General features: G+C 33.6%; 1 protein-coding gene across 1 annotated transcript; it reads right to left on the reverse strand.

The window, feature by feature from the left end:
• Window positions 1–9742: 9742 nt before the first annotated feature.
• LOC130613118 (solute carrier organic anion transporter family member 4C1-like) lies at window positions 9743–19593 on the reverse strand. The gene is made up of 10 exons (XM_057434444.1): window positions 19541–19593; window positions 17697–17867; window positions 15418–15609; window positions 14956–15326; window positions 14488–14887; window positions 13284–13461; window positions 13006–13141; window positions 11943–12121; window positions 10598–10815; window positions 9743–10159 (listed from the first exon to the last, which is right to left on the reverse strand). Exons 2-10 carry the CDS (start codon window positions 17827–17829, stop codon window positions 10029–10031), a joined length of 1938 nt encoding a protein of 645 aa, XP_057290427.1. The 5' UTR covers window positions 17830–17867; window positions 19541–19593; the 3' UTR covers window positions 9743–10028.
• Between the last annotated feature and the right edge of the window lie 72 nt (window positions 19594–19665).

Here is a 19665-nt window from a genome sequence, read left to right on the forward strand (position 1 = left end):
TCTTCGTGAAAACCAGCCCTTATGGTTTGGTTAGCATTTAATGTTATCTGTAGTTTATTTTTAATTGAAACTGCAACGACTCAAAAACTATGTATTCATGATTTGTCAAGAAATAAAATTATAGATTTAATGATTTTTTTATTCAAATTAGAAATTAACTATGTCGGCGGTTGGTGATTGGAGGGAAATTTATAAAAAAAATTCATTTAAATTGTTCTAAAAATTAGTATTCTTGACGCCGACTGGTGAAAGCTTTGTATGCAGGGGACTCCCTTTGTAGGACACTTGTTGAAATCAGTACCGATGGGGACTGAAGCGGTTACCATGGGTAAATAAATAAAAAAACAATAATAATAACACGATAGCTTGTGATCTACTAAAAAACAACTAATTTTAAATTGGGCGTATTACAGAAATTAATTGCCCAATTAAATATTACATTTAAAAGTTATGACGAGACGCAAGAAAGTTAAGTAATATTTCACTTGTTGATTTGTTTTGTTTAGAGCAAGATCATTAATGAGAATCTGACTAATTGCTCACTGGTTAAAAGAAGCTGATTTCAGCAGTAAAAATGAAATAGAGCCAGAGTTATTGCAAATTATCCAGGACTTTGCAGTATTGTCGGTAGTTCTGGCTAGCGAAAGTGTCAGTGTGATAATAATGCAACACAAATTTACGTTTGGTTTGATCAAAAAACGACGTCTAGCTTGTTGGGAGCATAAAAACATTGTAGGGCAGCTAGCTAACTACAATATTTGACAAAATTGTTTCTGACAACACATAACCACTACTTCTACGGATGTGTAACGCAGGTAGACATCGTTTGAAATTCACTAGACACACTTTCTAACACGCCTACATCAGAAGTATGGTAAATGTTGCTTTAAAATGAGGTAATTTAGTGTAGAAAAGAAAAGAATAAAGATTATATAATAAACGAGACGTAATTATTGTGAATTGCTAACTTAAAAAATAAATGCATTGGAAACAGGAATCAGTTAGAAATTCACGTTTGAAATGAATTATCAAGAATGTTTACACGTTTAATTCATTACGATATGCAACATATACTGATGCAAAATTTTTTTGTTTTTGTTTTTGTTATTCTCCTTGTGTAGTTTTTGTTTTGTTTTAAAAAATTCAACAAACTTTTGATCTACATCATGTAATTAATTACTGGTTTAAAGAGGGCATTAGACATGCGTTAACTAATGTTACTGGGAAAATTCAAACAATGTTGGCTAGGCTAAAACTCCTTTCCTCATTTTTGTTAAGTTTGATGCGAGTTGTATTTTTTATGTGTGTCTATACAATGTTATATGTTATTATGTTGTTATTTCATTATGTTGTTTTATTTTTAAAATTAACGAACAGATTTTTAAAAGCAAACATTTACCCTTTTTTTTAGTTTAAATAAAAATGTACTTGCAGGTTTCAACGTTGTTGAATGATAACAACGACAAGAAGGGCACCTTTACGTGCCTGTTTAAACATTCCTTAAAGTGACCAAACATTGTTACAAATTAGATGTAAAAGCATAAATAGAAAAAGTTTTACGTAGACGTTATGCGTCGCTTAATGTTTCAAAGTATTTTTAAAACTTCTTTTAACAAAACAGGCGTGCTGTTTTTAAAATTACCCGAATTTAAAAAACACAGCACGGATGGACATAAGGTAGGATAGCACAACCTTTATGCACAGTACTCTCTTTCTTACCTTACAGCCAATCTTTTCCTGAAAAATTACTACTCTGGATCTATTCTACCATAGTGTTACAACACCTGAATATTATCTACAACCAATTTTCGCTTTAGCTCAAAGCTCTCTTGGTTTTTATGTAAACGTGACAAGCAGTATGAACTCTTTTTTAATGAGTGTTGGAATATTAAGCGAAATCTTTGCCAGATATATCAATATTAATATGTTCTTTAACTCTACTAGAAATGTGCCTGGTGGTTTCACTCACATAGCTAGCATTACAACTAGCTCATAAAAATTTATACACAAGTCCAGATTTAAAAGATTCAGGAACTCTGTCCTTGCAAGAAAAATAATCTTTAATTTTACACGACTTCTAAAATGGAAAACAATTTTCGTGACATAGTGATTTACATTTAAGATTTGACTGTTAAAATATTAAATATTTGTGAGTTTTTATCAGTTTTCAAATGTTCTTTTACTCTACTTACAAATCGTGTAAATTTAAAAATTATTTTTCTTGCGTCACCTTCCATATTGGTTGATGGAGGAGAAATGTCGTTAAGGGAAAATTCAAATTGCGTGGTAAAAGGGGCTGCGAAAGATTCAATAAGCTCAATCCCCGCAATTTCCGAAGAATGGTGTGTAATAAACGGACCACTCAAAAGGTTAAGGTTACAAGATTATACACACTTGGAAACCCAATAGACGTCTAGACAACCCGTTTAAATAAATAATTCATTTTTTGTAATGAATTTGCTACTTTTTATTTTTCTAGTATTTTTTGGCGGTAAAATAAGCTACGGTCTGAAATATCTATTAAATGTCAGTAAATCGAAAGTTTGTTTTGATTAAGAACAGAGACAACACGAGGAGCTGTATTTGCTTAAAAATGCTATGTTACTGGTTTTAAAAAGTTAATGAAAACCTCTAAAAATGCTTTAAAGTCATTAGATTTGCCTTATGAATCTATTATGTATGATATAGCTAGCTAACTAGTTCAAAAGCTTTGAAGTTTATTTTATTAAAAAGTCATGGATATCCGATTATGTAGGGCACTTTTCTGTCATTTGCAGTTATATTTGGGCGTTCAATATAATATTTAAGATGATTTAAGTCGTTATTTTTGTCCTTAGTAATAATAATTTTTCTACCGCTATTCGTGTAAGTCACTAAAGTCGAAAACCAACAGTTGTTTTGTAGCTCCTTAAGAATTTGAAAGTTCTAGAAGTTAAAATTTATAAAATTTAAAATATAGTACACCAAAGAATTTAAAATTGGAAACTCGTGTGTCAAATAAATGAGATCAATGGTATTTCCTGTGCCACAAATACTTCTGATCAACGAGAATTAAATAGCCTGCTGGTTACGGCCATTATTAAACTTTTCTGCGTGTGGAGAGTTTATGCTTCACGGATGAAAGTAGTAAGCATGTAGAACGGCCTACCAACTTCTGGAAATAAATAATGAAGCGAAGGGGATATTTAAAAACAAAATACAATACAAATATCGCTGCATGTGAAATATACAAAAAGACAGTATAAAATCTAACAAAATCTATATTATAACACCCGTACACGTCTGTCACGCAAAATGGTAGCTTAGCAATGCGGTATAAAAAGGACGGGCGATTTTTCCACGGGCTAACGACTAGTAATATTAAATTTTTCTTTACCTAAAGTAATACATATTTATATGACGTTAAACACCAATAGGTAATGTTTGTTTATGTGCAAATTTATTAAATTTTGGTGAAGATTTTAACTATTTTATTCATTCTCTGTTACATGTTTAAAAAGCTGCGGCACATGAAAAACAACTTCTCTAGACGCGTCTATAGATTGATTATGTTGACTGGACTATTAAATTTGTTACTATGCGTCGCCTTATAAGGTCATAAATCGTTTTGACTAATTAAGTTGCATTAACATTATTAATTACAAAAATGGTAACAACTGCTATAAATTGAGACGACCTGCGCTATACAGATCAGAATGGATTATTTATAACTCCATAAGGCATCATGGACGTGATGTAGAAAAGAAGGATATGTAATTATTGTTGTTGTTATTCTTGTGTCTTCTGTCTTGTGGATAACAAGAGTGTTGTCATGTTATCAACACTAATTTTCTGTTGATTTTCGTAGCGGCGTGTTATTTTGCAAGGCTGATTTATTGCTTGGCAGTTGCTCTTTGCAATAATCTAAATTATTATATCATAATATAGTCTATAAGAAGAAAATATTGAGTTTAAAGAAGTAAACAAGAAAATTTATTGCATAACAAATTAAATTTAGTATCCGTTAATACTTTCATCAAATTGTGTTATTTTAGAAAAACTTGCGATTTAGCAGTTACCTTTTATTTGTCCAAATTTGGGCCAGCAAATAATTAGGCTGGTCAAAAATTTATTTAACATCCTTTGTCGTATAACGGAAAAAACTAAAATATCTTCTATATTAATTATAGTTTTCTGTCTTAGCGTTAGAATTACTTTTTGCTTAGGAACGCACCAAATAGTGATGATTAAAATGCAATTTATTTTACCGAACCTGTTTGTGTTTGTCATTTTTTTAAATTTCATAAATTGAGTCTTCTGTGGCTTTTTAAAATTGTTTCAATAAACGCTAATCGAAAATAAGGACGTGCTTTCGAGCATGTGCTTTAATCAAATTTAAAATGAGAATGTTATCAAAAAATTCGTCTCCACGGTTGCTTTTACACCGGGACGAGTGTGATTTGAACCAGCGACTATGAATTTAATCCTATCGCTCTGTCAACTGAACTATCTGTCTGATTGAGGTGAGTTTGCAACTGTCTTTCGCTTTACTACCGCAACAAGCACACTTGCTGTTGCAGTGCATGCATGTTAAGGAGGTCTAGTGAAAAACCTAGCTACACCACAATCACGGATTTTTCAAATACTAGGGTTCTTGATTGTAGTTATTAGAAAATGTGACTCAAGCTACCATATCGGACAAAAATGATGAGAAAAATGCAGTTTCTTCGTCATTTTTTCACATATGGACAAAAGTGTTAAGTTGTCAATGTTCTGTAACAGGTAAGTTGCAAAATCGCAAAAATCTAGATAAAATAAATTTTAACATTTTCTAGCGCGCCTGTATTCTCCAGCGTGACTAATAAAGGCCCCGAAATTCTTAAAAAATGATTATACTCACGCTAGCAACAAATAACTATGAGAACACTATGAGAATTTGGATTATACAAATAAGTTTCAAATCAGTTTTAAACAATGACTGTGTTGAACAGTAACGATCAGCTTCGAAATTTGCTGTCTTGTCAAATCATATTTTGATTGTAGTTAGTCTTGATTATTTGTGCACTCCTTAATTTCAAGAGATTCAAGAGGTTAAACGAGGTAAGTAAGTTTTTACCATTCACGATACGTGGTTATTTCAGTCGTCACGTTAACAGCCCTGGTCAGAGATCAGTATTTTTTTCATGTTCTGCCCGGTCAAAAAAGATGTGATCAGTTGAAATGTTTAAAAATTGAAAAATGCTTAAGTCAGTAGATAATGCTCATTAGTTTTGTCTGGAAAAATAGACAAGATGTGATTGGTTCAAATGTTTGAGAATTGAAAAAAAGCTCAAATCAGTAGATAATGCTCATTAGTTTTGTCTGGAAAAATAGACAAGATGTGATTGGTTCAAATGTTTGAGAATTGAAAAAAAGCTCAAATCAGTAGATAATGCTCATTAGTTTTGTCTGGAAAAATAGACAAGATGTGATTGGTTCAAATGTTTGAGAATTGAAAAGAATGCTTAAGTCAGTAGATAATAGCCATTGGTTTTGTCTGGAAAGATAGAAAAAATGTGATTGGTTCAAATGTTTGAGAATTGAAAAAAATGCTTAAGTCAGTAGATAATAGTCATTAGTTTTGTCTGGAAAGATAGACAAAATTTGATTGGTTGAAATGTTTGAGAATTAAAAAAATGCTTAAGTCAGTATATAACGCTCATTAGTTTTGTCTGGAAAGATAGACAAAATTTGATTGGTTGAAATGTTTGAGAATTAAAAAAATGCTTAAGTCAGTATATAACGCTCATTAGTTTTGTCTGGAAAGATAGACAAAATTTGATTGGTTGAGATGTTTGAGAATTAAAAAAATGCTTAAGTCAGTAGATAACGCTCATTAGTTTTGTGTGAAAAATTAGACAAGATGTTATGTTATTATATACCTGCGTGGTCAGCTGGAGACAACCTGAAACTAAAATTGGACCAATTTTTCGAACCTGGATCAACAAACATGTCTTGCAACAGACAAGTTGATGACGTCAAAAAACCTTCCTTAAAAAGTCTATCAATTTTCTTGATAAGCGTTTTAGGCTCTACACCATATATACAATGGGAAAAAAAGTTAAACCCTTATATCTTTTTAAACGTTCGTTGAAAGAACATGATTCTATTCATTATTTTTATCACAGTTTTATTCTCTTATCAATAGATGCAATTGGTTATTAAATTGCTAAAAACAATTGTTTTGTTTATGCACTGCTAATGTTATCAAAATTCCAAAAAACCTATATTTTTTACATTTTTTCTACCGCCTAAGTGAATGTTTCCACGGGTCTATAGAACTAGTCTAATATACTAATTTGTGCGTCTATGACTTTTGCAAAGAGGATGTTATTATATGTCTTTGGTAACTAACAAATTAAGCCATTTTTGACGTTAAAGCAATATTCTAAGCCATCGCAATGCACTTTCAAGTTTAAGGAGAAACTTGAAAACGGGTGAAAATAACTAACGTGAGTAACTAAGGACCACCTGGAAAAAAAATAGACCAATTTTATAAAGCAGGATCAACCCACCCGTTTTGGAAAATTAGTTGATGATGTCATCAAAAATCTTTAAACCATTCGTGAAAAGCACACGATTCAGTATTTTTTTGGTCAGCGTTTCAAGCTCTACAAAAAAAGCAACGGACTAAAACATTTTGTGTATTGACGGGTAATTTCTGACGTCATTAAAATTAAAATTACTGATTTGTTTCATTGTTTTTCCACAGTCTTAAAAACTAGTTTTGCACATTATTGAGTCTCAAAAAAGCGGAACCATGTAGCTTTAATTGGATACTTACTTTGACTTCTCAGTTTTCACAAACTACCCCATGTATTTTGCGTGCGTGAGCATTGTTTTCGTTGCAAAATTAAAACATCGCATTACGCCAAAGCCTGTCAATGCGCGGAACGTTACCATTGACAACAAATAAAAAGGTTAGGTAAGTTCTCTGAGTAGCAGGTATTCGAAAATACCTCGCTAAACGTTCGCAATTTACAGAATCAAATTGCGTGCGTAATGTGGCCCGCAGTAACTGTACACTGTACACTTTGATGTAATTTTGTTTTTTATCAATGGTTCTAACGTCCTGTAAACGACGCAAGTTATTCGAAATCTCACAAGGGGCTTCTCAGAGATTTTTTACGGAATGAACCTCATTACATTTTACTTTAAAGAAACTACATGCTTGTATGCATGTACTTCGTTGGGTAAAAGAAATGCACATTTCGGCTGTCCAAACTCAGAACTGTTATAACACACTTCTATTCGTGAAACACTTAGCTAGCCTAATTCCAAACATCCCAACCATACATATTTTATTGGTTTTACTTTTTCGTCAGTCCTAATTTTTCGTTAGTTCAAACATTGTTGATTTAAGCTTGATATTCAAATTTTACAAGGTACCATTTCCTGTTTTGTTTGATGATTACATTTTAAAGAACTGTTTCCTAGGTTGTCCGGTGAATTATCCAGATTTAAGGCTTGACTGCTTAGCAAATGCTGAAGTTACATTCTTCAGCTCGGCTCTATCCCTCTAACTCGGTTGCAAATAAACATGTATTTAGTCACTTAGACTCGGCGAGTGTTGTTGGTATTGTAACATCTATTATCCGCTGCCTGACGATTATTGGTTTAAATCAATGACGAAAATTTAAAAAACAACAACATATTTTTGTCGCCATTAATTTTGAATCAACCCTATTCTTCGTCGCTGAAGTTTGTGCCATTTAGGTTTGTGGCGAGGGTTGCATTATATACATATGTGGTTTTAGTTTTACCGCGCACGACAATTAAATGCCAGAAAAAATAAAGAAATGAAGTTTGCCTTCATAGTTAATATTGCTATTGAATTTACTTTTAGTAAGAAAACCCATGGAATGTACTAAATCGCCTGTTCTTTTCTCAGAGATTCTTTTGATTGAACATCAAAAACACTGTAGAAAAATTGTAGCGGTTGAAAACGAAAACACATCCAATCCTGACAGAAATGAAAATAATGAATCAATAGAACGCAAGGACAATTTAAAGTCGAGCGAGCTTAATCTTATTGTAAAATGGAAAGACTTTCCTCCAAATCCACCACCACTGATATATATTCCCAATGCAATGCATGATATATCACCTACTGAGGGTAAACTATCAAGTTTCCATGTTAGAATTGAAGACGAGAATGTATTGATTACGATGACGTTGGATAAAAAAACGTATCAGGGAAAATTAACCAAACTTGTACATAGTTGTACCACATGGGACAAGTGTTAACGTAATGAACACATCAATAAAAACTGACATTCCAAGTTAGATTTTTTTATCACATATTCGATACCGTCTTTACTAGATTTAAAGTCAGTATTATAGAAGTGTTAACAGCTCATCTGCTAGTTTACCAGAAATGTCAACATTTAAAAGGTTGCGCTTGTTTTCACAATAACAAACTCGCTTGCAAGATAGATAACAAAGCCACACTTATTTTTTGTATAAATATGTAAATAGTATGTACAAAGAAACGAAACCTTGGCATGTAACATATGATTTACCCTTGCTGGTAAATGTGTCGTTAGTTATCAGTCATGGGTATTATGAGCTTACGAAGTTCAGGTTAGATTATAAATTTAGGGAAACAATTTAAATCATTTTCGAAATATAAATTATGTATGATTTTGTGCACTCTCTCATATCTATAGTTACTATGTAGCTTTAAGGCCAAATATGTAATAGCTATACTTCTTTACACCTTTCCATCTCGTGTTTGAAGAGTATTTTAAATCAAATTAGTTTTTTTTTGGTGCAATCTTGTTCATAAATTATAAAAATTAACAATTTTTTTCACCATTTGTCCGACGTTCTACTTACGTCGATTGAGGAACGTTGAAAATGCGCAAGTTGCTGTTTCTATGATATCCGCATTATAGAACAAATAACGCGACAGCCCCTAAAGGTCGGGGAGATCGAGATAATAGACCATGTCGACGTCAGCAAGAATTTGCACGGTTTGAGGATTGTTCTCTGTTTTCAACATTGACATGTGTGTGTGTCTAATATAAAAAGAGTGTAAATAATTGTTTGTGTGTACAATCTTCGACTATTTGTTCCAATGATTTTCTAAACAATATTTTAGAGGCGCTACTTATATCTAAACCCTTTATTGATTTTTTTTAATTCACGTAAAAATGTTAAAATTATATTACCTTTAAGTTACTGCAGTTGTTTCGCTATAAAAACGAACCCAGTTGCTGTAAGGACTACTCAGTGTCACCCATGGAGATATAATAATATCTCTATGGGTGGTCCTAGGCAAAGTTGTATCAATTTTCTGCATTGCTAGTTAAACTTTTAATATTTATTTGGTTTGGTCATGTTGTTACATTGACATTTCTAGTGTACAGTTGCGAACATAGATTGAAAATCTGATGAGTTGAAAGTGAAGACACCTTAATAACCAACAGCACTGTGATCCATACCTAGCTATCCATACCTTAACTACCTCACAAAATATTTACCAAATCACAAATAATGAAATGGCAGTATAGCCAATCACTTGTTCAATTGGAACAAAACAATGATATAACCGTGTGTCGCACCGCAGGTGGGGCGCTCACCAATAATTAAATGTTCATTGCGGTTAAACCAACTAACTGCTAATGTCAGCATTTCATGTGTTAGCTCATTAAGATATTATAGGCATAAAATATCGCATGTTAGGGTAAATTCGCCAAATGGAAGCAATGCTATATTTTATCTCAATAAAGTATATTTCATTATTTCTAAGATGCTGTATGCTATAAAATACAGCAACCTGTGAACAACATAAAAAAGTGCGTGCAATGTGGACCATAAATCAGTTTTATTAAATATTCATATATATTTTTATTTTTTATTGTTTTGTTTTTCAATGGAGCGTTTACGTTTTGAACTTGCTGACTCTTTAATCAAACGGGAATTATTATTTTACAGTTTTTATCAAACAATGGTGTCCTTTTTATTAAGATTTGGTGCAACTCAGTGAAAAGTAGTTCGCAGCGATGTTACAGTTTCGTATCGTCACAATACCCACTGTTGTCGGTGGAGAAATCAAGTTTGTTATTGTTGGAGTAGATAGTTGATTTAGGTTGTTTGTACGTTTTCCATGCAATGGTATACAGGACGAAGGAAACAGCTAAAATAAAAACAGGATTGTCATGACAGCATCTAATTGACCTGCCACAGTGATGGGCTTACCCTTTTAGGGCGAGTCTCCATTAAATGGTTTTAATGGTTTTCTCACATTGTTCTTCTTCCAAACTTGCCTCTATAGACCACTTTCCTCGTGACGTAGTTGTTTTGATTTCATTTTCAAAAACAAATGGGCATGCGCGCACTTTTGTGTAGGTAAAAATGCAGGAATCGCACATGATAAAAGAGAAACTGGAATTATTCACTAATTTCGAGCGACTATTTTTTTTTAGATGAATTTCCTTGGTTATTGTGGTCTGTTATTTATATTACCTGTCCACAGAAATGCTTGTGCATGTGCAAAAAAGCTGCAAACTTTATAACTTTTGTAAACATTGGCAAGTCATCTATAAATACTGTATATTATACACTAATTTTTTACCTGAAACAGTGGAGAGTGCAAGAGACAAATATAATGATAGTCTGTCCACATCATACTCCGCACAGTTAGATTTCTTTCCGCATTCATCATATTTCCACACCAAACAAGTGGAATCTATAATCTTCCCAACCAACACTGGCCCTGGTAACATCGCAAGTGAACGTAATAAAAGAAACTGTAAACCCATGGCAAAACTTCTTCGATTATCTGGAACACTTCTGAAAAAGTAGTGTTTTTGTACACATTAATACCTCATAAAATTTCGCCGGTGAAAAGTGACGAAATTTTTCTGGAATACACCTTTCCCGAATTTCATAAATTATAATAATTATGACATCATCCAAAAATTTATAATGGTTCTATGTTCTTTAAACAAGGATATTCATATAGAATCTTAAATTATTATGATAATAATAAAGTTTTTAGAGCAATATAATACTCTGGTTGGATTTATTTAGATTTGAGGAAAATAATTATTTTGAAAACGAGGCTATCATTAGAAAGCTCAGTTATATACAAGGTTTTACCGTAACTTTCAGCTCGTAATTGAGCCACTCAAAAAACAGAAAAATTTACGAAATTAGGTAATTTTTTCTACCTTTTGCTAAGGAACTTAGAGATAAGAATCCTTTTTAGTATCGATCTCGTTAATTCAGTTTGGCATAATTAGGAAATTCGGGAAAGGTCTATTTCGTCACTTTTAACCGACGCTAAGTTTTTAAAAGAAAACAGTTTTTAATCAATAATAATACAAGTGTTGTTTTCTTCATTTTCAAGACATTTTTCGCTTTCTTCTTCCTCTTCTCTTATCGTAAATATAGTCAGGTTCGTTCACTATAAACTTGGACAAAATGCGACAGCTTAAATGAAAGGTGTTCTATGATACTTTTTTAAAAGTGGTTTAAATTGTTATTTTTTACTTATAAACTTGTAATGACAAACTCATGCTGTGTTTTTTCTTAATTATTCGGTCCCGGAGGTAGAATTCCGTCCTCCCCGGTCCTAATAAATTTAAAATACCCCAAACCGAATAGGGTTAAACTGAATATAAACTTGGACTTTTACAACAACTTATTCACTTATAGCTAGACGGGTTAACAGGACCGAATCGTATGTTTTATTTAAACCAAATTTACGAGAAAGCATTCCACACAGGTGTGGCAAAATTGTCTGATTTTTCGCCAGAACTTTTTCCACAAAATAGAAATTGCTGGCCATGACTATGTTGTAACTTGTGTTTTTATTTCAGTTGAAGTTACGAAAAGTTATTGTTTGAAAAATATGTAACAGCCGATGTACCTGCTTTAGCAAACGCACGTAAGAGACGTGAACCTAAACTTCGTACCTTAATACCATCATATTGTTGGGTGTCCCATTTGCAAAAGCAAATACTAATATCAGGAAGAGGATGCACACAAAGAGAACTACATTCTTGCATTTCAAGTTACATTTGCCTTTTGAAATCAGCGCTGATTCGGTTGATGAATTTCTCAACGGCGATATGCATGAACAGTTCTGGTAAATCTAAAATTGGTATGTAAATAAACAAATACAAACAGGAACAGGAACAGGAACAGGAACAATAAGATTGAACTGTCGAGAAAGTTTGCGGTTTGTTTTTACTGAGGGGAAGGGACAGGGCGATTGCCGGGACGAGGCGTTTTTCGGGATAATTTTGTTCCGTCTTTATATGGATAAAAGTTTGTCGGGATGTTTTTTAGTTCAGCGAGACAATTTCTCCATATTTCAATAGGGACAGATTGTCACGCTTGTCCCGGAACAATGTGTTTATATGGAAGAGACGTTTTGCATGAGCCGGGATCCCGTTTAGCTCAAGCACAACAAGCTCCTGGCACAACTCCGTCCCAGACCATTCCGAGGCGCGACGTTTTGTTCTATATAAACACACCATCATGGCACGAAGGAAATAACTTTCTTCAAAAAAAACTTCGGCTAACTGGAACCTCGAATAAATCGAACATTCCTTAACTTGATCCAATTTTCGTTATCGCTGAGGCTAATTTCTGCAGATACTTTTTAATCGAGAAAATAAAATCAAAGACTAGATAAATGTCAGAAGATTTATTTTTTAGTTTTTATTAACTGCTGATAGATAATGTTGCATGTCAAGGAAAATTTAATTTACAAGTCACATGCATGACTTTTTCATCGCAATTTTAGGCTAAATACGACTTAACGGAAGCTTCGTTTAACTTACACATTCGTTAAGTCCAACTATTTTCCTCGGTCGTAGGTTCCAGCTACCAGTTGTTAACTGTTGCACAAAATCATCCCGGAAAACGTACCGTCCCGCAATCGTTCTGTCCCGCGTCTTCTTTAAATTAATAATACTGTTACCCGGTGCTGGGATGATAAAGTTTTCCCACAGCTAAATATGTTAAACTTACAGTATTCTTTGTTTTATTTGTACATCCAGCGAAACAAGGTGAAAAATATGTCAAGTCGTCATAACAGATTGGTTCGTAATATTCTTTTAAACAGCCGCAGTTATGATTGCATGAATTGTCAAGGTTGAAACCAGTACTAAAAATTAAATCACAGAACATTTAAAATAACGGAATGTTTAGAAATATAAGCATAAATAAAACTCACAAAAAAAACAAGAAAGAGGGTAATAAATTACGTCAAAGATAAATCCAAGACCTGTAACCTTGTTCACACTCACCTTGTAGGGTTATAAATATTCACCCCAACTAATTTTATGTTTTCACAACCAGGGATCATAAAACTAAAACCAGTTACGACACCCAATAACGATAATCCACTACATATCATGGCTGCTACTTTGACCGAACTATTCACTTTTATACGACGCATCACCACTGACCCAATTGTCAGTCCAACTAAAATAAAGTTCAGTAGAAAAGCTTGATCGACCCAAAGTTTGTTGACTTAAATTTTCGACGGCCTTAATTATTCTCCTGCTTTTTTTTTTTTATTCACAAGTGACAAAAATGTTTGTTGGTATTCTCGCATTTGTTGCGGTCTATAAGATGTTTTGGCATTGAAAAATATCGGAAAATTAAAGCGGCGTCAAATTTACGTCACTTCCTCCAAATTTCGGGCCAAAAATGTTTGGACCGATAGAAAATTAACCTAGGAAGACAATTTTAGCAAGTACAATCTCCAACCACAACAAAATAAGGGACATTTGTAGTTTACAGAGAGAAGAATTTGAGTGATGAAAAGTTCGAGTTTTCGAGAACTTGTCCAAGAATAATAGTAGATACACAAGTTACAAATTACAGGGTATAGAAAAATTAACGTCATAATTAACATAGTGATCTTTTGATGAATCAAAACGAATGTTCGAATTATCCGACGTTCGAGTTAACCGGGTTCTTTTACAAAAACGTTTGATTAAAGAAGTGTTCAAGTGACTTAAGAAAATAGTTTGAAATAATGAAAGTTAAAGACATCGAGTGTTCTACCTACAGGAAGTTAACTGTAATGCCACTTTATTTTGGATCTTAATTTTAATTAAAGTTGTATTGAATTCTCCTTCAAAACCAACAGCAATGAAACAAGAAACCTTAAAAAGCTACAGCGACCTTTACTTCCTTCTGTAGTATCTTAGGAAGTCCTTGCGTCGGGTTATCCAGTTAGTCTTTTTCTAATGCTCTGCATTTTTCATACCAGAGACCGTATTTTGTTCCCACAAGAACTTACTAAAGAGATATTCTAAATATTATAAGAGAAATTGGCAAAATATCGAATAAAGCTGTCCGATCTACGGAGGTATTTCAGATTTAGAGAGCGTTGTGCGAAAAAAAGGGTGTGAGAGCCAAGGGACCGATTATAGTTCGGGTACAATAATCGAGTTTTTAACAGTCAACCTTGCGACTAGACTAAATAAATCACTCCCTTACCTGTAGTCCCGCATATGATAAGCGCGCCAACGATAAAATTGGATTGTGACTGCTCTGCTCCAAATTTTATGACTGTAATTTTAGTAAAAAACGGACCCAATCCACTTGCAATTAAAATTCGGGATGCCATAGCAAGACAAACTAACACTAACGTTCTGTTTTTTATTAACTCTACCGTTGCTTTCACAAATCCTTTTAAACCAGGTTGGTGTTCTTTTGATTTCTCTCGAACATCACCGTTTGAAATTGCTTTTTGTCGTATTTCAGCCGAGCCTGGCATAGACTTTGGAAACATCAACATGACAAAGCCAACAATGATCAGTACCCAACAAAATAAAATAAATGGTAGCCACCATCGGCCAACCCAGAGAGGATGGTTCGAGTCCAAATTACTTGGTGTCTATGAAGAAACTCAACGTAAAAAAGCTGCTCTTTGAAAAGAAAAATCAAGAGCAAAACAATCCATACCTTTCCTATATCAACAAAATGATTTAGCACGATTCCACCCACAAAAAACCCACTGGATGGTCCAATAAATGTCATTATATGCCAAACTCCTATATAAATCGGACTATTTTTCGGGGAAACATTTTCGTCCAAAAAGGAAGCGCCGAGGGTATATAACGGTGCGGTACCCAATCCCATAATCATCTCGGCTACACAGAAGATGACCAGGTATATGTTTGAACCATTTTCTTTTTCACAGGAGTTAATATTTATGTCTGTATTTGTCAAGTTAGATTGGCAGGTCTCGAAATCTTGGAATCGGATAGAAACTGTTCCGGCTGTATAATGTCCCTTTAAAAACTTAGGAAGAGCAAAAAAAAATGCACCTATACCTAAGAGAAAAAAATACATCCATGGTCTTACTTTCCTTGTAAGAGATAGCTTTAGATCTTTAAATTTGACGGAATGTTAAAAAGTCATTACCTGTTAATATGGCTCCGCATCCCAACCATTTTGGTTTGTGACCTCTGTCGCCATAGTAACTTACAATTAATACACACAATAAGCCGCTAACGTCATTTGATGCGCTGATAAAACCTGTGCTTGTACTTGTTAGACCAAACTCCCGTTCAAGATGTGGAATGGACGCACTAACTAAGCCATTTACTAACATTCCTAATGAAATATGAAAGAAAAATAGTCACAATCAACAACCTTGCAAAGACTATATGAACAACATACCGTGGCTGGTTAGTACATTTTGTCCCGTATTAAGATAGGCAACGTGCAGCCGACCATTGTAGAAAACCGGTCGAAGACTATGGCATTCCTCAGAACTTTTTGGTGTCCGGATGCATCTTCGCACGCAATATCTCTATGCACGCACGCAAATCCGAACGTTTTAATTTGTAAATATTCGGCCGAACATTTCTGAAAATCTGGTCTACCTAGTTTTAAAAGTCCGGCTATTTATGTTTAGCATTGAAGATGATGAGGAGTTGTGTTATATGTGTCGTACGTCGTAACTGTCGTGTGTTCTAAAATAAATATAGATTGCCAGTAGTCAATAAATTATGTTTTAATTTATGTTTAAATTCGTTAAGTGATGTAATAATTTAGGTCCTCTGCTAGTTATAGAGAACTTTGTGATTGTATAATTAATCCTAGGTTGAAAAAAACTGTTAATTGAAAACCTGGATGAATATTTATGTTGTATCTTCTGAAACATATCATTAAATACTCTTGGTAACATATTGTTTTCAAGCTTAAACATAAAAATAAGAGTTTGATAAATGTTTAGTTGGTATACATTCAGTACACTGAGCTTTTTTAATAACTCTCTGGAGTGAGTGTATCTGTCACCATTTATAATAATTCTGATTGCATGTTTTTGTTTATTTTGCAATTTTGTCAATTTTGTAGCGTTGGTACTATACAACCCAATATTTGCATAATTTTGATAGTAGTAAACATACGGCCGAACATCTCAAAAGCCCCACCGAGCATCACAATCTTTGCCTTGACTTTGTAATATTTGACCAAACATTTAACTATTAGGCCCACTAACTAAACAATTTACAGAATTGCAACAAATGATCAAAGAAAAACACTAGTGAGTGTTCTAGTAAGATAAGATACTTTAATCTAAAAACACATGAATTGATCTTTTTTCTTCAATTAAAAAGAACTATGTAGAATAATAAACAAGCACCATAATGTTTTATTAGGCAGAAGAATTCTGAGTCGAAAGCAATATGTCAAAACAAGATCATGCTCCACTTTGGTTGAACTTCAACTTTCGTGCGAGCAACTATAAACTTTGGCCGAATTTTTAAACACTTAAAACACACCGCACATTTTAAAAGACTTTTAACAGACGTTTAAAGGTTATTAAATATGAAGACCAGATTTTTAACACGCTTGGCTAAACGTTTGCAATTTAAAACGTTAGGACTTGCGGACGTGCAGGGACGTAACCGAACATGAAACACTCAAACGAGTGTATTGATTCGGAGAAACATATAAAAAGTTCAGCTGCACGTCACCTATCTTATCACGGGACAAGATGTACTAATTAGCCACGGTAATTAAAAGCATCTACTTTAAGTAAGTAGGCTACCATACACTTCTCTTAGTGCAGCCTTTAGTGGTCAGAAGATAGAATAAGCACATTCCCTCAAAACAGCGAACTCTTTAAAGTAGATTCATATTCAACTTTAATTTGTTTAAGATTTTATGGTTTTAGTAAACCTTGGAGCGGAGAAATTTGAATGATAAGGAGCACAGATTCCTTTTTTATCATAATCTCCACCACAACTAGCAATATTGGTAGAAAAACAGCACTTTTGTGGCGCTTCAAGACACACAATGACTTGTGAGATATTTCTGATGACGTAAGAAAAGACGAGGAGATTTCTCTAGGTTTGAAGTCTGGGTTTTTTAATCCAGTTGCACTTGTTTTGGAAAAAAAGACTTAACACCTAACTTCGTTCCAGAGCTTTTTGCTTTAATCAAATGAGAAAAGACGGCGAAAATACTTTGGTATCATTGTCCAATAGGTGGAATCTCGTCCTACAAAGAGTTCCCACTTTTGCGCCTATGCTGATTTTTTCTATCTGGATATCATAGGTTTCATAATGACATGGAGAGGAGGTTGGCTGTGGACTGTAGTCTTTTCTACAATCATCATACAAGACATGAAACAATAAAATTATGCAATGGATAATTATGACTAATATGTAAAAAGTTAATGCATAAATTACCCTGTAAAATTGAAAATAAAGATAGAAATAGCAGAAACCAGTTAACTGTAGCAAATCTTTGTAGCCATTTTGGTTGACACCTGCCCCAGCCACACATAAGAGAAACTTCTTCTTTCGTATCGGAGTCTGACATATTGACTGTCCAAGCTTTAGTCTCTGACTAAAACCAAACTATGTAAAATAAAATTTACACCGAATGCAAAAAATATGTTGTGCTACGGACGAAAAAATAACAATTGTAATGTATTTTTTTACAACAGGAGAATTTAAAGCTGCCATCTTTAAGTTAAAGATGGCAGCTATAAATTGTAGCGTTTTTATAACAAGTGAATTCCCAACTTTTCCAAGGGCTGACCACTAGTGTTATTTTTCTACAGAAGGTTACTGTTTTATTTATGCAAACCAATCTGTTCTTCAACTCTATCACGCTTCGCCTCAAACAGCAAGATTAAAGTTTATAGTGCCGCTGAAATGTTAATTTCAGAGCTAATAGGCGCAAAGATAGAGTTAATAATAGCAACGTTACTAGGACCTTGTGTTGTTTTACCAAAAAGCGAAGACTGGAAACGAGATTGTTAGTAGGTGGTTATTTTATAACTATGTTATTCCCTGAAATTAACGACTCAAAAAATTACCGCGAATCAAATTAGCGGTCATGAAATTAACGCGGTTCAATAAAATTATTTTGTAAAAGGCATTTAAGTAACGCGTTTGGAGAAAGGTTGTTTTAAAAAATGCATTTAATTAACGTGAATTTGAGAATACTAGTCGTTAGCCCGTGGAAAAATCCACGGGTTCGCCCTTTGCAGTTAAACTACCATTTTACGTGACAGACAGACGGACGGACAGACGTATACGGGCATTATAATATTTGAGAGTATGCAATATCACACGAAGCAAAAATTACAGCAATAGTCAAATCCACGGTAGTGAAGCGGTCTACTCTATTACAAGGCGGTTTGGAAATCAAATAAATGTTTTGTTAAATGTTAAACATTTTTAGATAATTCTCTACTTGGATCAGAGCATGAAAACCGCGTTAATTTCAAGACTCGTTAAATTGATGGAATAAGGTAGTCTACCCAAGGAAAATCCGTGAAAATTCAAATGTCGTACATGTATCGCATTTGCTGTTTTAAAACGTCAATATTTTGTGCGTCACTTGGCACAACCTTGGCCTCTCAGACAGATAGACAAAAAACGGCTATTATACTTTATTTATAGCAAAAGAAAAGATGGTTTATGAAATGGATACTTTGTGGCTAACTGATATTTTTATTTTAACTCCCGTTACAGATGATAAAAAATAACTGATGAAGCTTTACATAAGACACACGATTTCATGCCAAAATGGATGCATTGTTTCCAAGAAATGTGTCCTTTCCAAAGCAATATCTATTTCATCTACAGCATGAAATTTCATGTCTAACTTTTCGTTTCGCAGTTCGCTATTATTATATTGTCGTGGAGTACTTTTAACCAAAAACATGTACGCTCAGGAACATGTCACATATATATCTTCTGTTTTTATATTTTACTACCATTATAGTTACTCAAAAAGAAAGTTTTTACATAACATAAGCACCCCTACTAATTTACCGCCCCTCTCGAATCAGCGCCCACCCTAAAAGCTAAAATTTTGAATAATCGTCCAGTGCGCCTAATCGAGCATTTAGAATATGCCACATAAATACCTAAGCAACTATTTTGTGCATCTTGTCACGTAGCTATTCAGAACAACTTACAGAAATGATATTCCACTCACAATAATTTGCGCACGTGTAGTATTCACTTTAAGTTAACTAATCTTCAGGGTGAACAGCGAGACAGAAAATAGAACATACCTTTCCAGCTTAGTCTTCATAAAATAGAATCAGCGTTCGTTACTCAACTTGCATCGGGTCATAAAAGTTTAAATATTAATAAACATGTTTTTATTAATTCGTGTGTCAACAAGTAGCGTGTCTTT

The sequence above is a fragment of the Hydractinia symbiolongicarpus genome, chromosome 10 (genome assembly GCF_029227915.1).
Source record: "Hydractinia symbiolongicarpus strain clone_291-10 chromosome 10, HSymV2.1, whole genome shotgun sequence".
NCBI lineage: Eukaryota > Metazoa > Cnidaria > Hydrozoa > Anthoathecata > Hydractiniidae > Hydractinia > Hydractinia symbiolongicarpus.